At 35.3% G+C, this 25827-nt stretch overlaps 1 protein-coding gene across 3 annotated transcripts in view; it reads right to left on the bottom strand.

The window, feature by feature from the left end:
• The window catches only part of LOC124612698, a 222021-nt gene that overhangs the window by 116084 nt on the left and 80110 nt on the right, over nt 1-25827 (bottom strand). For 2 of the 3 annotated variants that reach the window (XM_047141043.1, XM_047141042.1), the window contains 2 exons: nt 25004-25080; nt 1734-2654 (listed from right to left, as the gene is read on the bottom strand). In XM_047141043.1, the coding sequence (XP_046996999.1) occupies nt 1734-2654; nt 25004-25080 (998 nt within the window). The remainder of the gene's footprint in view (nt 1-1733; nt 2655-25003; nt 25081-25827) is intronic. The other variant, XM_047141045.1, reaches the window with a different exon arrangement.

Here is a 25827-nt window from a genome sequence, read left to right on the forward strand (position 1 = left end):
GGGCCGACACAGGAGAGGCAGTTCAGCCGATGATTAAGTCCAGGGTGCAGTCAGTGTCAAGGAAAGTTTAACTTGTTGAAGAAGTATGTGCAGTATTAAGATTTTGAAAAGTAAAGTGAAGGGAGGAAGTGTTTCTATAAATATGGAAGAAGTTTTGTCAATGTATTTGCAAAGAATCAAAAATTATAAGTGAAAAAGAGATCACAGAATATTATACGTGTGGCACATTAATGCTATCTGGAAGTTTTAATATTATAAAGGTGACTGACTGTCAGTAGTATCGGATATTGGAATAAGCTATATTGTGAGCTAGTGAGTCAGTTTAATTCTTCTTAACATAATTTTCAAGTTAAACTTCTCATTGTTGCCAGATGGAATGAGTGCTGTGAGACTGTGTGAGAAACAATAGGAACCATTTACTTGTCTCAAGACTTAATACACTGTGTTTCCATTAAGCAATTTTTCATCATTACAGAAATAGCATAACATTTTGCTTTCTATAAACATAGGTAGCAGTGTGTTGGTCAGTTCAGGCACACAGTATAATTCAATAACCGTCTACACACCTGGAAGTAATTCCCATCTCTTTTCTTTCATTAGTCCAACAGCCAAGTGAATTATTCAATAAACAACAGGGGGTGGTTGCAATGTGAAGCAATAATTATCTTAGAAGATAGACTGATGATATAGCATTTGCTGATTTTGGGAAAGATTTTGACAATGTTAACTGGAATGAATAACAACAAAAGTAAAACAAAGATAATGGAGTGCAACTGAATTACATCTGGTGATGCTGAGGGGATAAGCTTAGGAAATGAGTACCTAAAAGTAGTAGATTATTATCTAGACATCAAAGTAACAGATGATGGCCAAAGTAGAGGGGTAAAAAATGCAGACTGGTACTAACAACAAACAAGTTTCTGAGAAAGTGAATTTTGTTAACACTGGATATAAATTCAAGTGTTAGGGTATCTTTTGTGAAGGTAGTTGTCTGAATTGTAGCTTTGTCCAAAGAGCACTGTGGATGATACACAATTCAGATAAGAAGAGGATAAAAGCTTCTGAAATATAGTACCACCTAAGAATAACTAATGAAGAGGTACTTAACTGAATTGGGGTGAAAAGAAATTTATGGTACAACTTGAGTAAAAGAGGGGCTAGGCTGATAAAAAACACACTAAGGCATCATGGAATACTTCATTTAGTAATGGCTGGAAATGTGTGAGGTAGAAGTTACTAAGACTTGAGTACAGCAACATTGTCCAAATAGATATAGAGTGCAGTGGTTAAACAGAGATGAAGCGACTCACAAAGGATAGAACAGCATGGAGAGTTTCATCAGACCAGTTCCAAAGATGATGACGATGATGACAACAACAACATTATAAAATGGTAATTATGGAGACCGAGTTTCACAGAGACGAAAAAAATGAATAAATTAATGGTTTATTTGTGCAAGTACTGCTGGTATAAGAAAGAAGTGGTGGTAAATTTACAGGTCAGTATACACCTTTAATTTTACACAAAAGCTGAATTCTTAATTACATCACAAAGAAAATTTCCCCAGACATACAAGAAATAGTCAACATTCATACCAAGTCAAGCATAAATTGACGAACTTGAGAAGCTCAGTGCTAGGACATTTAAAAACTGAATGATCGTTTAGTTTTATAGCAAGGCATATGAGCATGTCATAATTTAACTAAATGATATGTATTTGATATACTACTCACCTTTGGTGGAGGAGGATTTCCTGATTTTTTCTTTGGTCTTTCTGTATCACTAATATCTTGACAACATATTCGCTGCTTTGACTTTCGTAATCTGTTTGCACAGTTCTTTAAGACGTTGCCTGATCTTATATCTCTAACAACTGGACATGGTTCGTTGTAAGGCAATTTTAGTAGTGTGTTACATTGTTTGTTCTTTTCCACATCCACTGCACTTTCATTTCTGCATTCCTTGAAACAAGGTTCAGGTTCTAATACAATATTCTGTACAGCATATTCCGTACATGAGCCAATCTCTTTACTACCCTTTCCTTCTTGATTCTGTTTGCTGCAATTGGATGAATTCTTTTTGCCCTGACAATAAAGAAGGTTATTTTTCTTATTCAAAACATTTTGTTTCCTTTTGGTTTGTAAAGGCTGCTTTCTCTGATGTATCATTATTCTATCATTGTCTCTAATGTTAACTGAAGTCACCCTCGGTTCTTTCTTGCACTGATTATTCTTTCGTAATAATCGTGCATCTGATGTGCTACGGAGGAGGTATTTTCTTCCATGTGGCAGGCATCTGTAGTGATATTTGTTTGTTATTTTTTCATATGTTTTCTTTGATATTTTACCAGACCTACACATCTTATTTTGTACTTCAGCAACTATTAATTTACGCTTACATGTAAGAAGTTTTCTTTGATTAATGCTAGATCTGCGTGTGTCCTTCATGCAATTTCCCAAATTTTGTACAGTTTGCATGTGACCACGTTCACCTATTTTGTGGGAAAAATTACTTTTACTCAGTGGATTTTCTGTGGAATCCTCACAGTTTGTACAGTGGTATGACTTGTTTCCATTTACTGTATTACAGTTGTTTTCTACAGGCTGCCTGGGAGTGCATATTATATCATCAGTTTTATGAACAGGTGTAAAATCCTGAAAGAACAACAAAAAAATTATTCAGACATACAGTTAACAGGATCACACTGAATTTAGAGGATGAATAAAGATGGCCAATTTACATTATTTTAATTTCAACTGTTAGCAAAAGATATTTATAAAATATATGATACGTGTTAGGAAGCTTATGTTTCCTGTTGGTTGATTAAATTTTTTGCAATGTTGATTCACTCAATCTGCTCACAGAACAGTCTATATATGCAAGACATCCAAAAGAGATATTCTTAATACTGAACTGAAAGCCTGGGTGTAGCATTAAAAGAAAAGGGAAAAAAAAACAATCCTACACATTCTACTGCAGCTGTGACATAATGGGAGAAAATCAATAAATACAAGGAAAAAAAAATGACAAAAGTAGTAGCTTTGAGATAGAGAGCTTCTTTCATGTGCCAGAGTAGTGAATAGGGTTAGAGGAAACAGTATTATGAAAGAATAACCAGAAAAGTTACCCAGAATATTTTGTCAATGCAAAACATTAGAACAAAATAATGGAGAAACCAACACTAACATGTCATCAACAGATTATAGTTGTAGACCTGGGAAATTGGCTGAGATATGGAGGGTAACTGATATGCCAGAGATAACGGAATGAGAGTGTAAGATCAACAGATAATTGAGACAAAGACGATGTAAAACAGAAATGTGGGTAATAGAGGAGAAACATCCAGAGGAAGGAAATGCCACAATAAGATACAGAAACATGAAAGTGATAGATGAAATTTGAAAATACATAAGTATATAAATGTAGCAAAAGAGTGTAAACACTATCAAAGAAATGAAGAAGTAAGTTTGGGGAGAGATGTCTCTGAAAATAAGGTAGTGAAGAACAAGCAGAAGGAGGAAGAGAAGAAAGATTACTGAATCAGGCAAAATGGCTGCTTAATGACAAAATCATTCCGTAGAGGAAGTTCCCTCCTGCATATTTCTGCTCTGAGGAATAAACCAATTAACATACCTGACAAAACAGATACCAAGGTCAGAATGATTATTTTTTTAAGCATGCTGACATGCTGATGACAGAATTTTGTTAGTTACTAGTAAAGCCAAAGAGACAGTGCCCATTTATTCTTTTTTAAAAAAAAAACTGAATAACATTTCTACTGACAGGCATGTATAGTGCAACTCATTGCCAGTTCAGTGCCACCTGTGTTGTCAACTTGGCTTGTTCTGTTCATCTACAGTGATTGTTTTTGCTAGCGCTGTTTTGTTCTAGTTTTGTTTTATATGATTGCAAGTTGTTGTACAGCTGTGAAATTTTGCTTTCTACTGTTTTAATGCTGAAAACAGCTTACATAGATGACAATATGGGAAAACCTCAAGTGTACAAGTGGTTTGCTCGATTTAAAAATGGTGACATGTCGACGAGCGTCCACCAAATGCATGAATCGATGAAAATATTGGAAAAATTTGAGATCTTGTGCTCACAGACTGTCTACAGACAACTGATCAACTGTCGGAAATTATTTGGTTATCTTGGAGCTCAGTTCAGCATATTTTAACAGAAGATTTGGGAAAGAAAAAGGTTGCTGCCAAGTTTGTTCCTCGAGTTCTGAGTGACAATCAAAAGGAATGCTGAGTTGAAACATGTCCTTATTTGAAACAATAGCTTGAAACTCATCCACATTTTCTGGCAGAGGTCATTACTAGTGATGATTCAAGGTGCTATGATTGCCGGAAAAATGTCATGAAGTCCAATCAAACATCAAAACAATGTTGATTTGCTTCTTTGATACCAAGGGTGTAGTTCATTCAGAGTTTGTTACTCCCAGATCAGACCATTGATCAAACCTTTTATTAGGAAGTTTTAAGAAGATTGCACAGCAGTGTTGATAAAAAAAAAAAAAAGGACTGGATTTGTGGCAGACAGGAGACTGGTTCTTCTGCCAAAACGCGCCTGCACACAAAGCCATACCTATTAGATAGTTTCTGGCTAAAAATGGCATGGTTCCGCTGTCCCATGCACCTTACTCGCCTGACCTGGCTCCACGTAACTTTTTCTTGTTTCCATGCATGAAAAGGGACATGAAAGGACACCAATTTGACAACACTGAAGAATTCAAAAAAAAAAAGAGGGAGGAGCTGTCAGCCATTTCTAAGTCACAAAAAGCTGAATATTGGAAGTCACATGTCAGTGAGCATATAACATTCGATCATTCAGAAATGCTTCTCCTTTGATGAAGCAGATATCACCATTGACAGAGCTATAGTAGTTGATAGAAGGAGGTGGCAGTTGTTTTAGCGAAGGTATTTGCATCATTACAAATTATACACCAGGGAACATTTCTAAGAAAGGGAAAAGTCTAATCAGGATATTGTGGAGATTGTGACTTTTGTAACCCTCATTTTATGGCCAACAAACAAGTGTTAAACACAAAATTAGAATTCTGTAACAACACACTGAATTGTCCGTTAGTCCAAAAAACCAAACAATAACAGTTCCTCATTGAAATTAATACATGCACGAGTACAACTACTTTTTTGGGTACACATACAGAAATCATAGTATTAAGTATAGTCTTACAATGGTGGAAACCACACAATCATCAAATACATGCACTGCACTGAAATGTTATACAAGCTTATGGAGTGCTGATAATAGGCCATCACTCCTGTCACGCAGTAAATCAGAAAGTACAACCATCACTATCCAAACACAACTGTAGTCCAGTCTAGGCAAACCGCAGAGTGCCTGTAGCTCTCCTTGTAGAGGCAATGAAAGATAATAGCACCTAGTGGTGGAAGAACTAAGAGTGAGACAGCTGCCAGATGGTCTTATATTGGCTCTCTCTAATATTTCATGTGACTGGCCTGTGAGATCAGTGGCTTCCCTGCCGTAGGTGCCTTCACAGGACATCAGTCACTTGGAAAAATGTCTTGAGTTAGTGAGGCATTACATATATCAGATAAGACTGGGCTCATTATATGGGAACAAATCTTTAATACTCTATTTCAAACACCATCAAAACCAGATGAGCTCCTGTTTTTGAGAGAATGTATAATTTTCTTAATTTTAGAAGTAGAAGTTTGTGATATATTCATATGATAGATTTTTATGACAGTTACTTTTTCCACATACTGTTGTGATTTCCCAGTTTTAATGTTTATCCCTATGCTTTCTGCTACATTTAAAGAGACCTGTACATCATACAGGAAAAAAATGGAAATTCTGCTTCTTATTTAATAAAATTCTGTGATTCTTGCTAATACTAAAGATATATGTTTTATATTACCTCATAGTTTTCCTGTTTAAGTGCCTTCATAAAGCATTTGTGGAAACTGGTTTTAAAATGCTTAGCTGTCACACAAAATCTTGCTAAAATATGTCATTATTTAACTAGGGTGCTGATATTTCAAAAGCAATTTGCTCGTGTAATATCTTTGAAGAAGGTATTTACTGTACTGTGAGCATGGATTTATTGCAACTGATGAACCTGTCAATACAAGTAGTTTACTTCTGTGGGACTTTTTTCCCCTTGCATTTGTGTTGTAAACTTGTTGTGACTGTTTTAGGCACATTTTAATGATTTTTCAATACCAAAAGAGATGAGAAAAGGTATATGGGTAACTCTGTTTCACAGAATATTCAGTGATCAGCATCCACAACATGGCCTCTGCCCCAAAGGAAATACTTCATATGCACACCCCTCGCCAAAAAATGTTATGGCAGAACTGAAGCCTTATATAAAAGGTCTTTCAGATTCTAAACTCCCCAAAAATGTGTACATGGCAAAACACAGGACCCAAATGAAAGTTTCAATAGTTGAATTTGGGACTGGAAGTCAAAAACTTGTTGGAATGTCAGCTTTTCTGATTGATGTGATGAATGTCATAATATGTTTTAACGGAGGAGTAACAAGCAGATTAAAAACCATGAGCAGACTAGGTATCAAGACTGGGAACAACATGAAAAATGGTCATCCAAGAATGGACAGGCAATGTGCCACTGAAGAAGAAAAAACTGCCAAAAGCATTACAAAGGAGGCCAGAATAACAACGAAAAGAAAGAAAACTTAACAATTAGAAACAGACACTCAGAATCAACAAGAATATGGAGCTGGAATGTTTTGACATGTTGTCATTGAGTAAAAAATCACATGCAAATCTTTAGTTCCAATTTCCCGTAATCAGCATTTTTGCTTCCAACACTAAAGCTACAAAAACAAAATTTTGTATGAATACTGTAATGGATCTGGGAGATGTTATTTTTTTACCATATTTGTCGATGCCGAATTGTAAATGTTTTCTTATATTTTTGTCAGAATTTATTATAATTTGTCTTATTATATGTTAATTTACTTCTGTTTTTGAGAGTAAAAGCATACTGATTACTATTAGAAAATGTATCGAAGAATAGCAAAGAGACTGATTACAAATGGAAACTTGTGAATTGTGTAAAATATCTTTGACGATGGAATCGTCTTTGACTATAGTCAGTCGGCAGCTAACTCTTGGTGTGTGTTGTTGGAAGAACAATGTGAAGGTCGCCGTCATAAATAATTTTGAATTATGTTACTATTATTTTTGTATTAACTAAAAAGAAGAAACTTCATTTGAAGAAACTGTATTTGAAACACCAAAATGAGAGAAACACGTTGAACCACGTCTTTTCTGCAGCCGACAACGATGCATTGTGGAATCATACTTAGACAACTGAAGCCAAGACTAATATCGCCTTGCAAACGTCTAACGGAAAAGGTACTGTCACGAAATATGGCAAATTTAAGTAAATAAAAAATAGTGATCATATTTTCAACTTGTGTCTTAGCCGGGAAGCCATATTTCAACTGGGGACTGTAGCCGGGATATTGTGTTCACGAGATCTTCAACAGTGCTACGAGGAAGAAAATTTTTGTGTGTTAATACCAGTTTCTTCAGAATGTGTGTTACAGTGTTTGTGTTCATCGGGAAGTAAAAGTTTTGGAGAAGAAATGTTTCGGCAAAAAATATAATTTTCGACAGAAGAAAATACTTCAAGAATTTTGGTCAACAATCACATGGATGGAAAACGTGGTTTTGCAACAGTAGAAGAGTGTTCCAGATAAGTCACGAAACCCTCGTATTTCGTTAAAACAATATTTTTATCTTGTTTTGTATTGTTGTGTATAAATTTTTGTTCTTCACAATGACTTATGAGATTTTCGAGAGTATTGTGCCTAAAGTAGAAAGTAGTAATTTAATAGACTTCGAACATCAGGACAGGTCAAATGAAACAGAAAGAACCGATCAATTTGATTTAAAAAGTTTTCTTGTAAATTTTACGAAAGAAATTAAACAATCAGTTGACGACAATAAGACTTACTGGGATGAAAAAATTGATAACATTTTGTTGCAAGTCCAAGCAGTCAATACCCAAGTGGGTGATCTTTCGAACAGAGTTGGCAGTGTTGAGGAAAAAATTGAATCTGTGGAAGCAAAAGTAAATGAAATTGATGCTAAATTGAGCGGTGAAATTAGTACTGTAAAAAATGAGTTACTGGTAGATAGGGAAAGAAATTTAATTGATTTTAATGAGATAAAAGGGGAAGTTAAAAATTTGGATGCGAATACAAAAGTTTTAGTAAAAAATGTAGAACAAAAAACTGACAATCGTTTCGTTACTCTAGAAGAAAAAGTAGAATGCAATGATTCAGAAAACAAAAAATCTGTCAAAGAACTTAGCGAAAAAATTGAAAGTTTTGACATTGAATTTCAAAGCAAAAATTACAATGTCAACACATGTAGTCTTGTATCTAATATTCCAGTGAAGCACTTTTCGGTAGATGGACCCTTACATCCCGTTGATTTTATGCAGTATTGTAAGGATTGTTTTTTACCTCACTCACCAGATGACATAAAAATTAAATTTGTGAAAAAATTCTTGGAAGGGGAAGCTTTGACTTGGGCAAACCAGATTGTATCTTTGGGGATGACCTTTTCAGAATTTGAATCAAAATTTCTGGAAAAATTTTGGCATGATCTTAAACAAACTAGAATCAAAAGAGAATTTTTGAATGGGCGAAACTATAGAGAATCAGATGGGAACATGAAACAATTTTGCAAAAGTGAACTTCAAAAACTTATTCATTTAACAAAACCTTTGGATGACTTGATCAAAACTGATACCTTAAAGAGAAGATTGCCATCAGCAATGCAGTTGAGTTTAGTTCATTGTCCTGATAGTAATGTAGAGCAGTTTCTCAATTATATTGAAAAGTTGGATAGGGTAACAACAAGAACACACAGTGGGTTTACTCAGAAAGGTAATGGTCAAAATTGGGGAAATGATAACTTTCAAAAAAGGGAACAAAACAATTATCATGGTGTCAGTCAAAATTCAGGGGGATATAACAATGTTGAAAAGAAGGACCATAATTTTTATCCAAAACAAGAACAACATTTTCTCGTTAATAATCAACAAAATAGAGAACACTTTAGGGATCAAAATCACAGAAATTTTGATAGAGGTCAGTACAATAGAAGCTACCAACGACCAGGTAATGTTTGGCATAGGAATGGGATCAGAAATGTTGATCAGAGACATTGTCAGAACCACAATCAGCAGTTCAAACAGGAACCGGAAATAAAAAACGAGTAGACGCCCCCTTGAAGGTCCGCAAGGTTGAGGCAGAAGGTGAGCACGATGAAAGGACCAATGGATGTGACTATCATAAACCCAAACATGACAGTTCCAAACCTAAGCTATCACATGAGGTCATTAGTTGTTACTTATTGAAGAAATTTCAAGAGGAAAATAATGATGATAAAGATAACATTTTCAGTACACAAGAACATACAGTAGATAAAAGTAATTGTGATTCATTTAATTTAACAGAGTTTTACACTTGGGCAGAAAAGAACAACACTTTGTCAGATGATGTGTTTTGTAGTAGTTCAGAGATGTGTGTGAATGAAAGAGAGAATGCATGCTGTGAGAATGAAAATGTTGGTGAAAGGGATCTGGTAACTTTAGAAAGGGGAAATAATATTTTGGGGGATAATTTGAATGTGTATGACCTGAATATGTGTAATGATAATGATGTTGTTGATAAAGTTGATAATGATGGTAATGGTATTGATGATGATGTTGAGGAAAGGTATTTCATTAGTTTAAATAGGGAGTTGGGTATACACATGGTTGAAAATGGATTAAATAGTGAGAATATTATAGAAATTCCCAGGGATGTTACCAGGATGAATAAAGCTCACAAGCTGGATGTATGTGAAAGTGTGAATTTTGATGTTGTTGGTAAAGAATCTGACTACACAAATAACGATGACACATGTATAACTTCTAACCTAACAAGGGGAGGCCGCCAATTGTGAAACTCAGATTCGATTCATACTGCGCATAATAAAAGCTCATGGCCAGAGGTGTAATGTGGAAAAGCACCAAGATGCACTTCTCAGCCATTGTCGAGAAAACCGAGTTAAAAGAAACCGTTGCGGTGAAATACTCTCTACGATTAATAGTTTTCTGCAGCGTCGTGGCGCAGCGGTAAGCGCTCGGGTTTGTAATCCGAAGGTCGCCGGATCGAATCTCGCGCCATGCAACCTTTTTTTTTCTTTCTTTAATTCAAATGTGTATATACACACACACACGCATATATATATATTTTGTGTGTATGTTTGTGTGTCTGTCGACCTGCCAGCACTTTCATTTGGTAAGTCACATCATCTTTGTTTTTAGATATATATATATGTCTGCTTGTGTCTGTATGTGTGGATGGATATGTGCGTGTGTGCGAGTGTATACCTGTCCTTTTTTCCCCCTAAGGTAAGTCTTTCCGCTCCCGGGATTGGAATGACTCCTTACCCTCTCCCTTAAAACCCACTTCCTTTCGTCTTCCCCTCTCCTTCCCTCTTTCCTGATGAGGCAACAGTTTGTTGCGAAAGCTTGAATTTTGTGTGTATGTTTGTGTGTCTATCGACCTGCCAGCGCTTTTTTATATATATATATATATATATATATATATATATATATATATATATGAGGGTTATTCCAAAAGTAAGGTCCGATTCGCCGTAACTATTGAAATTTGGCGCCAATGACAAAACACGCATGCGCGCCGACTCCCGGCAAGCCTTGCGCGTCAAACGCCGCCATTCGCTTTGTTACTGTTGCTGAGTGTAGTTCACAGTGTCACTTTACAATGTTTAAGACAATTGATCAGCCCGCTGATTGTGAAGTAAGGGCAGTGATACGGTTTTTGTGTGCAAGAAACAATTCAGCGGCGGAAATCCATCGGCAGATTACTGAAGTGTACGGTCCTAACATAATGAGCGACAGTAAAGTGCGCAAGTGGGTGCGAGCTTTTAATGAAGGACGGGATAATGTGCACGATGAACCACGGTGTGGCCGACCATCAGTGATTTCAGACGATTTGGTCAATGCGGTTGACAAAAAAATTCGTGAAGATCGCCGATTCACTATTACAGACGTAGACATGCATTTTCCGAATGTGAGTAGAACAACTTTGTACAGAATTGTGTCTGAACATTTGAAGTTTCACAAATTGTGTGCCCGTTGGGTTCCCAGGCTGCTTACTGAGCCCTAACGAATGAAAAGAATGGCTTTTGCTCTTGATTTTTTGGAGCGATATCATAAGGAAGGTGACAGTCTTTTAGACAATGTTGTCACAGGGGATGAGACATGGGTTTCTCACATCACTCCAGAGTCTAAACGTCAGTCAATGCAATGGCGTCACACGTCATCGCCAGTCAAGGTCAAGGCAAAGCAGACAATCTCAACACGTAAGGTTATGGCGACTGTGTTCTGGGATAGACGTGGAGTATTGTTAGTCGACTTTATGGAGAGAGGAACAACGATTAATAAAGCCGCCTACTGCGCTACCCTGACTAAACTTCGACGTGCAATCCAGAATAAGCGACGTGGTCTTTTGTCGTCTGGAATCTTGTTGTTGCATGACAATGCCAGACCCCACACTGCAAATGAAACGCAAGCTCTGATCAAGAAATTTGGATGGGAACAGATGGACCATCCTCCTTACAGTCCGGACCTGGCGCCAAGTGATTTCCACCTGTTCCGTTACTTAAAGGAGTTTCTCGGCGGCAAGCGCTTCGACACAGATGATGAAGTGAAAGAAGCAGTTAAGGACTGGTTATCGTCACAGGCGGCCGATTTCTATAACATGGGCATTCAAAAGCTTGTTGAACGATGTGACAAATGTTTAAATAAGTATGGAAGTTATGTAGAAAAATAGATAAAGATGTAAGGAATGTAAATAAAACAATTGTTTTGAAAAAACATTTTAGTTTTGATTTTTTTTTTTATAACCGGACCTTACTTTTGGAATAACCCTCGTATATATATAATTCCCGGCAATCAGTTGCAACAATTATGCATATAATAAGTTGTTGAAAGTCGTTTGTCGTGGAAAAACTGGCGACTTCGAACATCATGTTTTCCGCAAATAAAGTTGTATTTCACAAATGTTATTAATTGTCTTCATAATGTTTACCACGTATAGTTAACGGAAAACGTAGAAACGATATTCCAAAATGAATACGTATAGCGTAAGTAAAACGTTCGAATTAGAATAGAGACCCCACGAACACAAATTTGCTGTGGCAGGTATGAAATATAAACTCCGTTACTCGCTCGTTACACTTGATGGACAGATGTTGAATGGGCCGAAACGAGCCGCCGCATAACAGCGTAGTTGCATGCTAACTTCGAAAGAAGGTAGATGCGGTCCCTAGCGCAACTTATAACAGCGTTGAAAATCAGTGCGGACGTGAGAGTTTTGGTACACCCTGTTAAACAAACGGAAAAATGGAGGCGGTACAATTGGAGAGCGATCCGGCTTCTCCAACATGCATAAGCCCCCATCTTGGTGCTTTGCCACATTACACCTCTGGCCATGAGCTTTTATTATACGCAGTATGAATCGAATCTGAATTTCACAATTGGCGGCCTCCCCTTGTAAGTGAAACTTTTACAGATACTAATGATACACACACATTTCTTATGAATATATGGCTGAACAGTGAAACTATTTCTTTTGACAAGAACTTTAGAAAGATGCTTATTAATGTATGTGAAACTGTATGTCCTGAGTGGTGGAAAAAGATGAGATATTTTATTTTTGAAAAGCTGAAGGATAAGTACTTCAATAGTATACAATGTGATTTGGATGAAAATTCTTGGCTATTTGAGATAATAGAGAGTACTAATGACAATTTTGTATCTTGTGCAAATTTTATAACTGTGACAAATAATACATGTAATGATATACCATATGATTCTGATAAGTATAGGTTCGGGGAAATTGAAAGTGATTTATTACATGAGGATACAGGTTCTGACAAAAGTGATCAATTTTGCAGTCCTTTTTTAAAAGTTCAAATTGAGTCATGGATTGGTAAATGTTTAACTGATACAGGAAGTGAGATCTCGGGAATATCTGAAAGATTAAGCAAAAAATTGAAAGTGGGGAAAGATTATGTTGAAATGCCAGTTGTTGGGGTAAAGATAAAAGGTGCTACTGGGAAGAGCAGTAAATTGGTAAAAAGCCAGGCATTAGTGACATTTTTAATTGAAGGCAAGTTGTTCACACATGGATGTTTTGTAATTCAGGAATTTAATGAGGATTTTCTTTTGGGTATGAATTGGAGAGTAAAAGTAAATACAGCATTTGATTGGGTTGGAAGAAAACTTTTGATAGAAACTAGTGAAAGGGAATACATTCAGACAAATTTTGTGAACACACTTGGTGATCAGAGTAATGGAAATTTTGACAGTATCAATTTACTAAAAGAAAATAGATTGGAGAATATTGAAATTCATAGATTTGATACTGATGAAGTTGAATTTGGGAATTTAGTAAATTTGAAAATTTCAGAAATGCTAAATTTATCTGGGGAGCAAAAACAACAGTTAGAAAATCTGCTGTGGGAATATAGTGATGTTTTCAGTGACATACCTGGTAGGGTAAAGGGTTATCAATGTGAGCTTCAGGTAAAACCTCATGAACCATTTTTCATAAAACCATACAGTATTGCAATATCAAAAAGACCTGCTGTTGAGGAAGAGCTGAAAAAGATGGAAGGATGTAATATAATAGAAAGGAGTATCAGTGCATATAATAATCCTCTAGTAGTAGTTTCGAAAAAAGATGGTGGGGTAAGATTGGTTTTGGACTCTAGACACTTAAACAAAATTTTGTTCAGACAGACAGACCATCCTGAAAATATTGATGAGTTACTCTATAAATTTACAGATATAAAATATATGTCAAGTTTGGATCTAACTTCGGGTTTTCATCAGGTACCACTTTCGGTTAATTCTAGAAAATATACTGCTTTCTTGTACAATGGCAAGAGTTACCAATATTGTGTTGTGCCATTTGGGTTAAATTCTTCTGTTTCCGAATTTATAAGAGCTTTGGATCATGTACTGGGGCAAGAACTTGCGTCTAAACTGATAATTTATGTAGATGACATTTTGGTTACAGGGCAAAATTGGGAGGAACATTTTTTGATTTTGAAGTCAGTTTGTGAAAAACTTAGAAAAGGGGGGATCACATTGAAATTAGAGAAATGTAAATTTGCAGTTTCTGAATTAAAATTTTTGGGTTATGTTGTCACAGACAAGGGAATTTTGGCAGATCCAGAAAAAATTAAAGCAATTTCAGAAATTCCTATTCCTAAGACTAAAAAACAATTAAAGTCGTTCTTTGGGTTACGCGGTTATTACCGAAAACATATAAGTGATCAGAGTCTGAATGCACCATGTTTAAGTCAATTACTTAAGAAAAACACTGTTTGGGTTTGGGATAAAAGTTGTCAGGAAGAGTTTGATAAAATTAAGCAAGAGTTGAGGAAGCAACACTTATTACACAGACCTGATTTTAATTTACCATTTTGTTTGAACACTGATAGCAGTGTTGGCAATATGGGCTTGGAGCAGAGTTATTTCCAGAAAGAGTAGAGAATGGAGTTAAGATACATTGTACCATAGCATTTGCAAGCAGAATGTTGCTCAAGCATGAGAAAAATTATACAGTCACAGAGAAGGAACTTTTGGCAATTCATTGGGCTTTTACAAAATTTAGAATTTACCTTATTTATTATTATTATTATTATTATTAAGCATTACAATCCATGAAGGCTTTTTGCTGCAGAATGGACAATGTTGAACCACTTTGCTCTGTCTTTACAAGTAATTTGCCACTGTCTGTCATGTCCTAGTTTTCTGAGATCGTCTTGAATATTGTCCAAGTATCTCATGCGTGGGCGTCCAAGAGGTCGTCTTCCGGTGGGAATCTCTTCAGTCACTTTCTTGATGGTCCTGTTTGGTGGTGCTCTGATGACATGTCCTATCCATTTCAGTCTTTTGGCTTTAATTTTGGCCACTATATCGGAGTCTTTATATAATTTGTAAATTTCATTGTTACAATTTACCTTATTGGACATAAAACCATAGTATTTTCGGATCACAAAGCTTTGAGTTACTTACAAGAGTGCAAATTATACCACAGTAGATTGACCAGATGGGCAATTTTTCTGCAACAGTTTGACTTTGAAATCAAACACATAAAAGGTTCTGAGAATGTAGTAGCTGATTCACTTTCAAGGTTACCAATTGGGGGAGAAAAGGAGATTTTTGAACAAGAGGAGGAAAAGCAATTTAAAATTAGATACTTGAAAGGGGTGGAAAATGAAAAAAACAATTAGAGCTATGTGTAACAAAATTAGAAAAAAAATCAAAATTTAGATCAGAGTTGGAAATTAATCAAAGAATGTTTAGGCAAGAAGGGGTATGAGAAACTTGATAAATTTTACAAATTCCCTAAGGGGATTTTATTTCGGAGAACAGATGTAGATTCTGATAATTGGAAACTGTGTTGGCCAGAGGCAGATGCTGATAAGCTGATCATTTACATACATGAAAGTTTTGGTCATTGTGGGATGCAGAAGTGCATTCAAAAGATACAAGAAAATGTTTATTTTTACAATATTGGAAAGAAGGTAAGAAAAGAATTGGCAACCTGTGACAAATGTCAGAGAGTTAAAGTGAGCAATCAAAGATGTGGTGGAGAGATGCAAAACATTATTCCGGAAAAACCTTTAGATCTTATCGCAGTGGACTTATATGGAATGTTACCAAAGAGTAAAGGTGGTCACTGTTACATATTTGTTATGGTAGATGTATTTTCAAAATTAATTAAACTATATCCAGTGAAAAAAGCTACTAGCCATGAAATTATAATAAAAATTGAAAGAGATTATTTCGCACAGGTGGGTAAACCAAAAGCTATATTATCAGATAATGGTTCACAGTTCACCTCTAAAATTTGGAAGAAGTTTATTGAAAGATCAAAATTGAAGCATATACTTATGTCTGTTTATTCTCCGTCCACCAATCCTGCAGGAAGATATATGAGGGAAATTGGGAGACTTTGTAGAACTTATTGTAGCCATAAACATCCAACCTGGTTTGAGCACATTCGAAATTTTGAAGATATTATGAATAGCCTACAACATAGTTCCACAGGATTTTCACCGTATGAGATTATGTTTAATATTAGACCTCCAAATCTTATATCGGAACTTATTGAATTTCCTAAATGTACACCTTTAACTATGCAAGAGAGAGAAGATATTGTCAGGGAAACTATGAGGAAACAAGGGGAAAAGAGGAATAAAAGACATAACAATAGGGTAAGATTAACCACTTTTAAAATTGGGGATCTTGTTCTGGTCAAATCTCATGAAAGATCAAAAATGTTAACTTCAGAAATTAAAAAATTCTTTGATATCTATATTGGGCCTTTTGAAGTCATAGAAAATCCACACCCTAATGCTTATCGTTTGGTGTATCCTAAGTCAAAGGAATTATTTGGTCTCAGGAATGTTGTCTCTTTAAAACTGTATAAACAGAAATCATAATTTCAAAATTTAAATAACCTATTATCATTTAAAACAAAAGTCCTCCACTGGAATACGCTTGTTAGAACAAAACTGCCTGTACAACCAAGTGTGTATATTTGCATGTATAAATTAATAATTTGAAGTCACATGTTAATTGAAACTGATGAAAAAACACTGTTGTAACAAAGAATGAGAGAAAGATTTATTTTTACTTAAAAAAAAAAAAAAAAACGTCTCCATAGTGAGCATTTCTGAATTTTTCTAATTTTTGGAAGCTAAGTCTTCCCTGTGGGTGAAGGCATGCATGTGAGGACATGCATGCAAAGGTATAAGTTTCAAAACCAATTTTAGATAAAGCCTCATGATATATGAGCAATTTATTGTTGTTTATACTGATGTTGTGGGGAGCAAAAGTACTCTTCACAAGAATGTGACTTGTAGTAATATTGTAGTAGAGAGGAAAGTGTACATAAATAATTGCAAAAAATTTAGATAATACTGATGTATCTTTAGCTGTACTAAAAGAAGAAAGTCATAAAAAAATACAAAATAAAAAAAACCATGAGTAAAAAAAAATTTAAAAAGAAAATCATAAAAAATATACAAAAGAAAGGAAAAAAAACACTACACTATATATGTCCAGTATCATTTTTACTGTACAATATGTAAGCATAATGAAATTAACATTAATATAAAAAAAAATTAATTAAATCTTATTCTAGGAAATGAGTTTAACCTTCCTATTATTTTCAATCTGTATGTTAGAAAATTTCTCATGTATGTTTTATACCATGTATATTTGTCATGTCAAATAATTTCTTTACTTGAATTTTTTTGTGTGTATGAGATTGATGGGGAAGTATCACTGCAACAACAGCCAGTAACAAGTCCACAGGTTCAAAGAGTCCAAATTTGGAAGAGGTTATCAGACTGCATCATTAATGTACTAATTGTGTAATACAGATCCATTACTGAGTGTGGTCGGGATTTTGTTGTATATGTCCATAACAACAAAAGCCCTGGGGAGCAGTTGTAATGGATCTGGGAGATGTTATTTTTTTACCGTATTTGTCGATGCCGAATTGTAAATGTTTTCTTATATTTTTGTCAGAATTTATTATAATTTGTCTTATTATATGTTAATTTACTTCTGTTTTTGAGAGTAAAAGCATATTGATTACTATTAGAAAATGTATCGAAGAATAGCAAAGAGACTGATTACAATTGGAAACTTGTGAATTGCGTAAAATATCTTTGACGATGGAGTCGTCTTTGACTATAGTCAGTCGGCAGCTAACTCTTGGTGTGTGTTGACGGAAGAACAATGTGAAGGTTGCCGTCATAAATAATTTTGAATTATTTTACTATTATTTTTGTATTAACTAAAAAGAAGAAACTACATTTGAAGAAACTGTATTTGAAACACCAAAATGAGAGAAACACGTTGAACCACGTCTTTTCTGCAGCCGGCAACGATGCATTGTGGAATCATACTTAGACAACTGAAGCCAAGACTAATATCGCCTTGCAAACGTCTAACGGAAAAGGTACTGTCACGAAATATGGCAAATTTAAGTAAATAAAAAATAGTGATCATATTTTCAACTTGTGTCTTAGCCGGGAAGCCATATTTCAGTACTAATACAGTGTTTACCTACATAGTGAACCAGATTATTCAACAATGTATTAAGCACTTTAAGCTGGAGCATATCATATGTTCTTAAATTATTATGAGAAAAAAAACTGACTTACAAAAATTTAAATAAGCAAAACAATAAATTGATAAATATTCCTGATTTATTCTTTTAATACGTTAATAATTAAAAGAATAAAATTTGTTTTGATCTTTTATTTTGAACAGTGTGGAAGTACAGTGTATATAAAGAAAAATTACACATAATTCATTATGTAAGTTAAAAATCAATTTTTTTCTCTATTATGATTTCCACAATATGTTAATTGTTCTCACATAGAGGTCACAATATACTAATAGGCTATTTTCCTATGTTAAAAATATGGTTCAGATTGATGTTATTCTGATTGATTATAACATTTAAATAGCATTTACGGTCAATATTCTCAAAAAATATCTGTTATTTTTGTATAATTAAAGCTTAAACATCATCAAATATAAAAATTTGGTTGCATGTTACTGGGTGGTGACAAAGACTAGGAGTAACATGAAGCTATACGTGTTTTGTAAAAGGACTATTAGTTGAGATTACAAGGTTTTTATGTACTTTTTCTGCAAACAGCTTAGCTATTTAGTGATGGAACATGCAATTACAACTTTTAGGTAACAACAGAAACGAATTTTGTGAACAATGACAGTGGAAGCCTTGTGAAAGTTGATGCATTTATGCTCCACCCATTTAGAGCAACAATATGTGCAATGAAGAACATTCTTTCCCCTGTTCCCTGCAACACCATTACACTTGCTTAAAACTATGGAACTACAGAACTTTGGCAAATGGGTCCATATATTACAACTAGATTGCGACTATCAGTCGTTATGATGATGATGATGATGATGATGATGAGGTCCCATACTCTGAGGAGCATAGGGGACAATTTGGGAGACCCGCACCATCGACTAGGCAAGGTCTTAGCGGAGGTAGTTCGCCATTGCCTTCCTCCGATCAGTCATGAGCTATGACCCAAAGCAACTAAAATTATTTTTGGCAAATCTTAGAGCTGATGTCCTCTGCAGGAAACACTCAGCAGAGATACTGCTCCCAGCAGACACCCAGTGGTGCAACAATAGCACATCTGACCGCAAATACAGAAGTCACACATTCAAATCCTGGAAGGGTCATATATTTTTGAAAGTTTTACACAAAATACAAAAATAGTATTAGCAAGAACTGATTGTAGCAGTTATTTCAATTGTGGGATGTATTACATATAACTTCACATTGATCTCAGTCTGAGAAATGGACAACAGACAATTCACTTTTTTGGAAAACATTGCTACTATTGAAGATATCACCATAATCCCACAGAAAATGAAGTGTAGGACGATGAGGTTTTCTGTATGGAAAGATACACAGCATGCACAACATGCAGGTAACACAAATTTAAGGGCTGTGACAATTATGAGTGTAAACTACTGCCAGCGTCTGAAGCAGACTTACTTCATCTTTATGTTAGATGATGAAACTTCAAAAATTTAAACAAGGAATCGAGCTGACATTGCAAAGATAAACATTGTTTCTAATAAAGTAAAAAGTGTGTGGTCATATTAACCAGAAAATATCTCTTTGAATGTAATGTGTGTGAACAACGACTAATGTGAAAACAGCAAGGAAAAAATATATATATATTTGGTTGTTGATTGGTGTGATGAAGTTTCACAATTGTGATTTGATTTTCATACAAGAGAACTGTTGTTTTACAAATAAGTTAAAATATTCTTCTGAGTTGGATCTGAACAAACAATCTATGGACATCGCCTTATAAAATTCAACACACTACTGCTCTAACAAATGAGCTATTGAATAATTTATGTGAAGCTGGGTAAAATGACACTAAATGATGCTATCCTTCATTGTAACAATACAAGAGCACATCCTGGAGGCAAATTAATGTTAACTTCACAGTGCAACACATCTTTAATTAAGTTAGTGAGCTTGTGCTTGAATGTGGTGGTAAATTGCCAGACAATGTAACTACATTTTAGGCATTTTCTCATTTTATGGAACACTCAAAAACAACTTTTAATAAGTTTTTATAGATGTATGTGCACAGTAAGGTACCATACATTATTTGTAACCCATGTTTCGAAAAGTAAATTCCAAAACAAAACATCACTGTGAATTGGCATTATGACAGGAACAGCTAGATAGCTAGCCAGGAACGTCACAGGCATCACGACTCAAATGGAGCATTTTAGTGGGCTTTCAAATTATTTGACTTTCATTTCCATTTTTATAAAGGAATACTGAAATTCAAGAGGAAAAAAAGCTTGTTAGGAGCATAAAATGACATTATTAATCATTTAAGACACTTTCCAGAAAGCTATCAAATACCCTATTATTTGATTACAGTTTCACATCTACATCTTTTTCAGTTTTTGTGTTATTATATTTCAAAATACAAACAAAAAATACACCATGATGTCCATGTACCCTTAAAATATGATTATAAAACATATATGCTATATGTGATTCATTATTTATTGCCCTTCCACTACATTCCATATAGCCTTAAGTCTGTTGTCGGAATTACTGATTTCTGAATTTATGTGCATGTTCCTTGATTTTTTAATAATCTTTCTTAGTAATTATGAGTAGTTTTTGTAGTGTACAACTACTAAAGGATCTCTACTTGTTCTTGTTGACAGATACATTTCCCTTTTCCTTCACAAGATACTTTAATCCCTCTAGTGATCCACGTTTTTTTTTTTTTTTTTTTTTTTAAACACATGGCTGTTTAATGTCCTTTCTGATTAGCTAATGCAGAAACCTATTTTCAAATAATGATATGTATTTATCATGGAAGAGATTATATTTTATGTTAGCATTTGGTTCATTACAAATTTCACCCAGCCCATCTCTTGTCAACTATTCCTAAAAACATCTGTCCTGGAATCATTAGTTACCCTGATTTATTTCCACTGATGAGTATCCATACAAAACAGCACTGTCTTATTTACTCTCAACAGTTGTCCATCATGACCAGAGACAGCATTTGTTGCTAGGTAAACAGTTATGTTTTTGCTTTGAGTTTTACCAAAGAAAACATTACCAATTAGGATCCTACTGTCTTTATCCACCCTTGTTGGAAAGTTAGTTATCAAGATCACATTGTACCATCAAAATAAGGTTTCCAGATCACTTTTTTCCATCAGAATCCTTGAGAAAATCTACATTGAAGTCACCACACACAATTAACTGCTAGCCTGCAGCCTGACAGAAAGCATAGTAAGGAATCTTGATTCCCCAAAAGACAGCCAAAAAATTTCCAGTGACCTTTTTTCAGTATTAATTAATAAGCACACCCTTTTATGTGCTAATCACTACAAGATCTACTTGACTTCATGTGCCTAAACTTGTGTTCTATCTCAATAGATGTAACAACTCATTCTTTTCCTGTAGTAGTGCTGCATGACTAAGGTGCTGAGTGTAATCTTTTATACGTAACTTATCTAGCTCTGCGGCTATGTGATGCTCATATAGGCACAGGCTGTCTATCTCTTCAGAGCTCTCTAAATTTTCCAAACAAACAAGACACTCTTCCTACCTTATTCAATCCTCTAATATTTTGGTGAAATAAGCTAACCTCACTTTTCTGTGCATTCTTAACCCTCAAGTGGATGTGCCTATGTACAAAATAACATTTGTCTTGCATCATTCCACTGTTTTACAATTGTGAGCCCATTCTATTCCTTCATTATTGCTTCAGCTAACACAGTTATAAGTTGTGTTGTCATATGCCCAAGGCAGCAGTTGTGAGATAAAAATAAACAGCAAGCTGGGTGATAAAAAATTTATGATTCATGCAAGAAAATGTCTCAGATTACAAGTGAGCAGCACAATTCCACAACGAGACAGCTGTTTATAAGATAATTAGTAATCAAATAAGTGGTTGTCTGGCAACTGATGCAAGTGAGCTGTTTTTTGCTTCAAGTGGCTGATTACTGTCGGGTAACACTTGTACACGGGAACAGAGTGATATAATGACAGTTTATTTTATTACTGTTTAATTAAACAGTTTATGAAAAGCAGTACGTCCACTCGAGGACTGAGGATTCTGTGGGGATCTTCTGTTATTTTGACTTCTTTCAAAACAGTGTGCCTGAATCCCGATGCTAATCTAAAAAATGCGCCTCTCTGACACCAATAACCACAGGGATCTTACTTTGTGTGGTGGTGGTCTCTCATATATTATACGCAATAAACTCAAACAACCCATCATTCCCTCTCCCATTCAGGTGTAGGCCTTGTCTAGCATAATACCACCTCGCAATTGTAACAACAGGCACTGCATACACAAGACACACATGAGATTTCATTTCTGTCAGCAGCAGCCCACTCAACTCGGTGTCCACACGACTCACAGCAATGTTAAAGCAAAGCTGATCATGGGGTTGCAGTATCTCCACAAAACTCACATTTGTACATGTAGCTGCTATTCCCATTTCATCAGGCCACCATTCCTAATTTGTTCTGTACCATTTGGCCTACACCATTCCCATGGCTATTACCTAGCAGCAAGACTCTTTTCTTCCTATTCTCTTTTGTTATGGCCCTAAACTGAGTTTCTTTGCTAAAAGTCTCCTGCACACTACTGTGACCTACAGCTGGATGAGGTTCTTCCCCTTCTACTTCAGGTAACAACGTCAAGCTTACTTGACACTGTAAGCTCAAATGTAGATGAAGTTGAGAAGCTATTGCCCCTTCACCCACTGCTTGTTACCTTTACTCAGTTTTCACAGTCTTTTTCCTCTGTCATCATACCTAACTCAACTTTTGCATGTTCTAATAGAGCCTGAAGGGCACAAACCTTTGCCTCCTATTCAGTGATCCTCTTGTCTATCTTACAGAGCCTACAGTTCCATGGGAGAGCCTGACTGAGTTCCCCATTTGATTCTCCACTACAGTCACCTAACTGAAAATCCAACCCACAATCTACACATACCACTCCCTCTTTGACTATCCTATGGCAATATCCACATTAGTCACGCATTGCAAAACAGATTACATACTTCAAATAGAATTAAACCACTTAACACATTTGACACTACACGATTTATCATTATTTATGAGCCACAAAAATTAGGCCTACAAATTAATGTTTAAGGTGTATGCCGTAACATAAAAAGTTAATATTTCCACTTCGAAGAATTCAGCATTCTCTTAACTGTAGCAGAAGACCTTCTGAAGTTTGGAAGGTGGGATGCGAAGTACTGACAGAACTGAAGCTGTGGGGACAGGTCATGAGTCATTCTTGGGTAGCTCAGATGGCAGAGCACTTGCCCACAAAAGGCAAAGGTCCCAAGTTCGAATCTCAGTCTGGCACACAGTTTTAATTTGCCAGGAAGTTTCATATCAGCGCACACTCCACTGCAGAGTGAAAATCTCATTCTGGATCCTCACAGTTGTTCTCCCTCACCGATTTCAAGTTATCTGAGTTTAAATTGCTATTTATCCCCCTATCTTTGTTTCAAAAGGGTGGTCCGCACCTATGAAGCAACCCGCAGCTTAAATACACCAGCTCTCACAAACATTATAAAACCAAAGATATCAACCCTATGGATGGCCCTAGTTTTGTTTCCCTTTCACACTTCAGCATCTGTAAACTACAAAATGTAAGGCACTTATTACTGTCAATGGGAAAGGAATTGATTACTGCTTTACTGAAGATGAGTATTCATAAACTGAATTTCAGTAAACCACGGACAACTTAAGAAAAGCTTCCCTTTAACATACCAGGAGAATTACAGAAAAGATAAGTTTTGACGGATATTTTACCCTGACTTGAGTGTAACCCAAGAACATATTCAACAATATACTGTTTTTGAAAGCAATTTTTTATTTGAATTCAACTAATTTTCACTTTAGTCAGTCTTTTTTTGGAGCATTATATGAAACGTGTGGTACAGTTGTATGGCTCTTGCATTATTAAATCCTCTTCAACAACATAAGAAAAAAGTAGATTGCTACTCACCATAACGATTGGACACCGAGTTGCAGACAGACACAACAAAAAGACACTCACATCTACTTACAAAAGACACTGCCATCTCCAGCAGCTCAGACCAGCTCTCCAATCCAAGCTGCTGGATATGGTGGTCAAGTATACATGAGGTGTGCTTGCTTGTGTTTGTGGGTTTCTTTTTCTAAAGAAGGTTTCGGCTGAAAGCTAATGTGTAAATGTCTTTTTGTTGCACCCGTCTGCAACTCAATGGGTCATCTTTATGGAGAGTAGCAATCTGTTTTTTCCTTATATTGATATTCCAACCTGTAGTTTCTGTTGTGTGATAAGCCCAATTCAAGTAATTCAGATTCATTCACCCATTCCTCTTTCTTTATATTTATAACAAGTTCGTGACCCACTTTATCTTATTCTTTCCCAAAATTCTTTCATAATTTTCTATTTATTGTTATAATTCTCTCTACACTTTGTGACTGGTGGAATAGGACTAGAAATTATATGAGAACTAGGCGATGTTTCACCTTAAATTTGATGTGACGTAATTCAGTAGATATAATTCCTTCCATAAAATGTTTTCTCTATGTAGTAAGGGCTGTTTTCTTTCATCTTTGACATTTTAAGAGCTACAGGTAAAATATATATTCCCAATGGTACAGCTGCTTTAACATTGTTGTTGATGATGCAGTAACACCTCCTCAGTTTCAGTTTCACCATCACCACCACCAGCACCACCACCATGATTATTATTATTATTGCATTATTATTTTAATTTTTATAACTATTGTTTTTATACATACCAAATTTTTGCTGATCAATTGTAATTGGCTGTTTATCAAATGTGCTGCCTCTACTTCTTTTCGCTCCACATTTTTGCCTGCAACAAGAAGACAACCAATAATCACAATATTACAAAATTGCAGAAAATTTATTGGCAAGGCATGGCAGCAACAGCCACCAAGGCATTGATGAAACATGTAATTACTACTAGCAATAGTTAAATTAAGTTTCTCTCAAAACTGGTCAGCAAATACAGGTAGCTAATTTCAGTTACTATACCAGTGATGTCAGCCACATGGAATAAGTTGATCATTGTGTAATGTGGCATTCCAATCAGAACAAAGCAAATATTGTTTTTAACTGGCTGTGTGAAAAAGATAATTATCTTATAAAGAATCTGTTGGCATGGATTACGTTCATCCACTTTATGAGAAAGCAGTACTGGTCTCTGACATGCTGAAAGTCTGAAGACGCAACTTCCACAGAAAATAAGTTTTGATTCTTTTAATATTGAATAAATTAATAATATACTGATTGATGTGGTAAATGCAATGGTAAATTATGAATTATATTTGAGTCAAGAATTACTTATGAAAGTTGTAATTTTCACTGAAATATAAAGCAAAGAAGTACCATCACAATCTCTTTGATGGGGTGGCCCTTGTTGCTGTTGCAAATCAATGCTCTTGTCTTACCTTCGAACAGTGATTGTGTTTAAATGGGTCCATAAAGCCATGAGTTACTTTAAATGTTAGTAAAAGTCAACTCAACCTGAATTCCACTTTCTAAAGCCTTATTACTGAAAAAGAGCAACAGGAGACTGGCTGTTACTGTGTACAAGAAA

Source organism: Schistocerca americana, chromosome 4 (assembly GCF_021461395.2).
Source record: "Schistocerca americana isolate TAMUIC-IGC-003095 chromosome 4, iqSchAmer2.1, whole genome shotgun sequence".
Taxonomy (NCBI): Eukaryota; Metazoa; Arthropoda; class Insecta; order Orthoptera; family Acrididae; genus Schistocerca; species Schistocerca americana.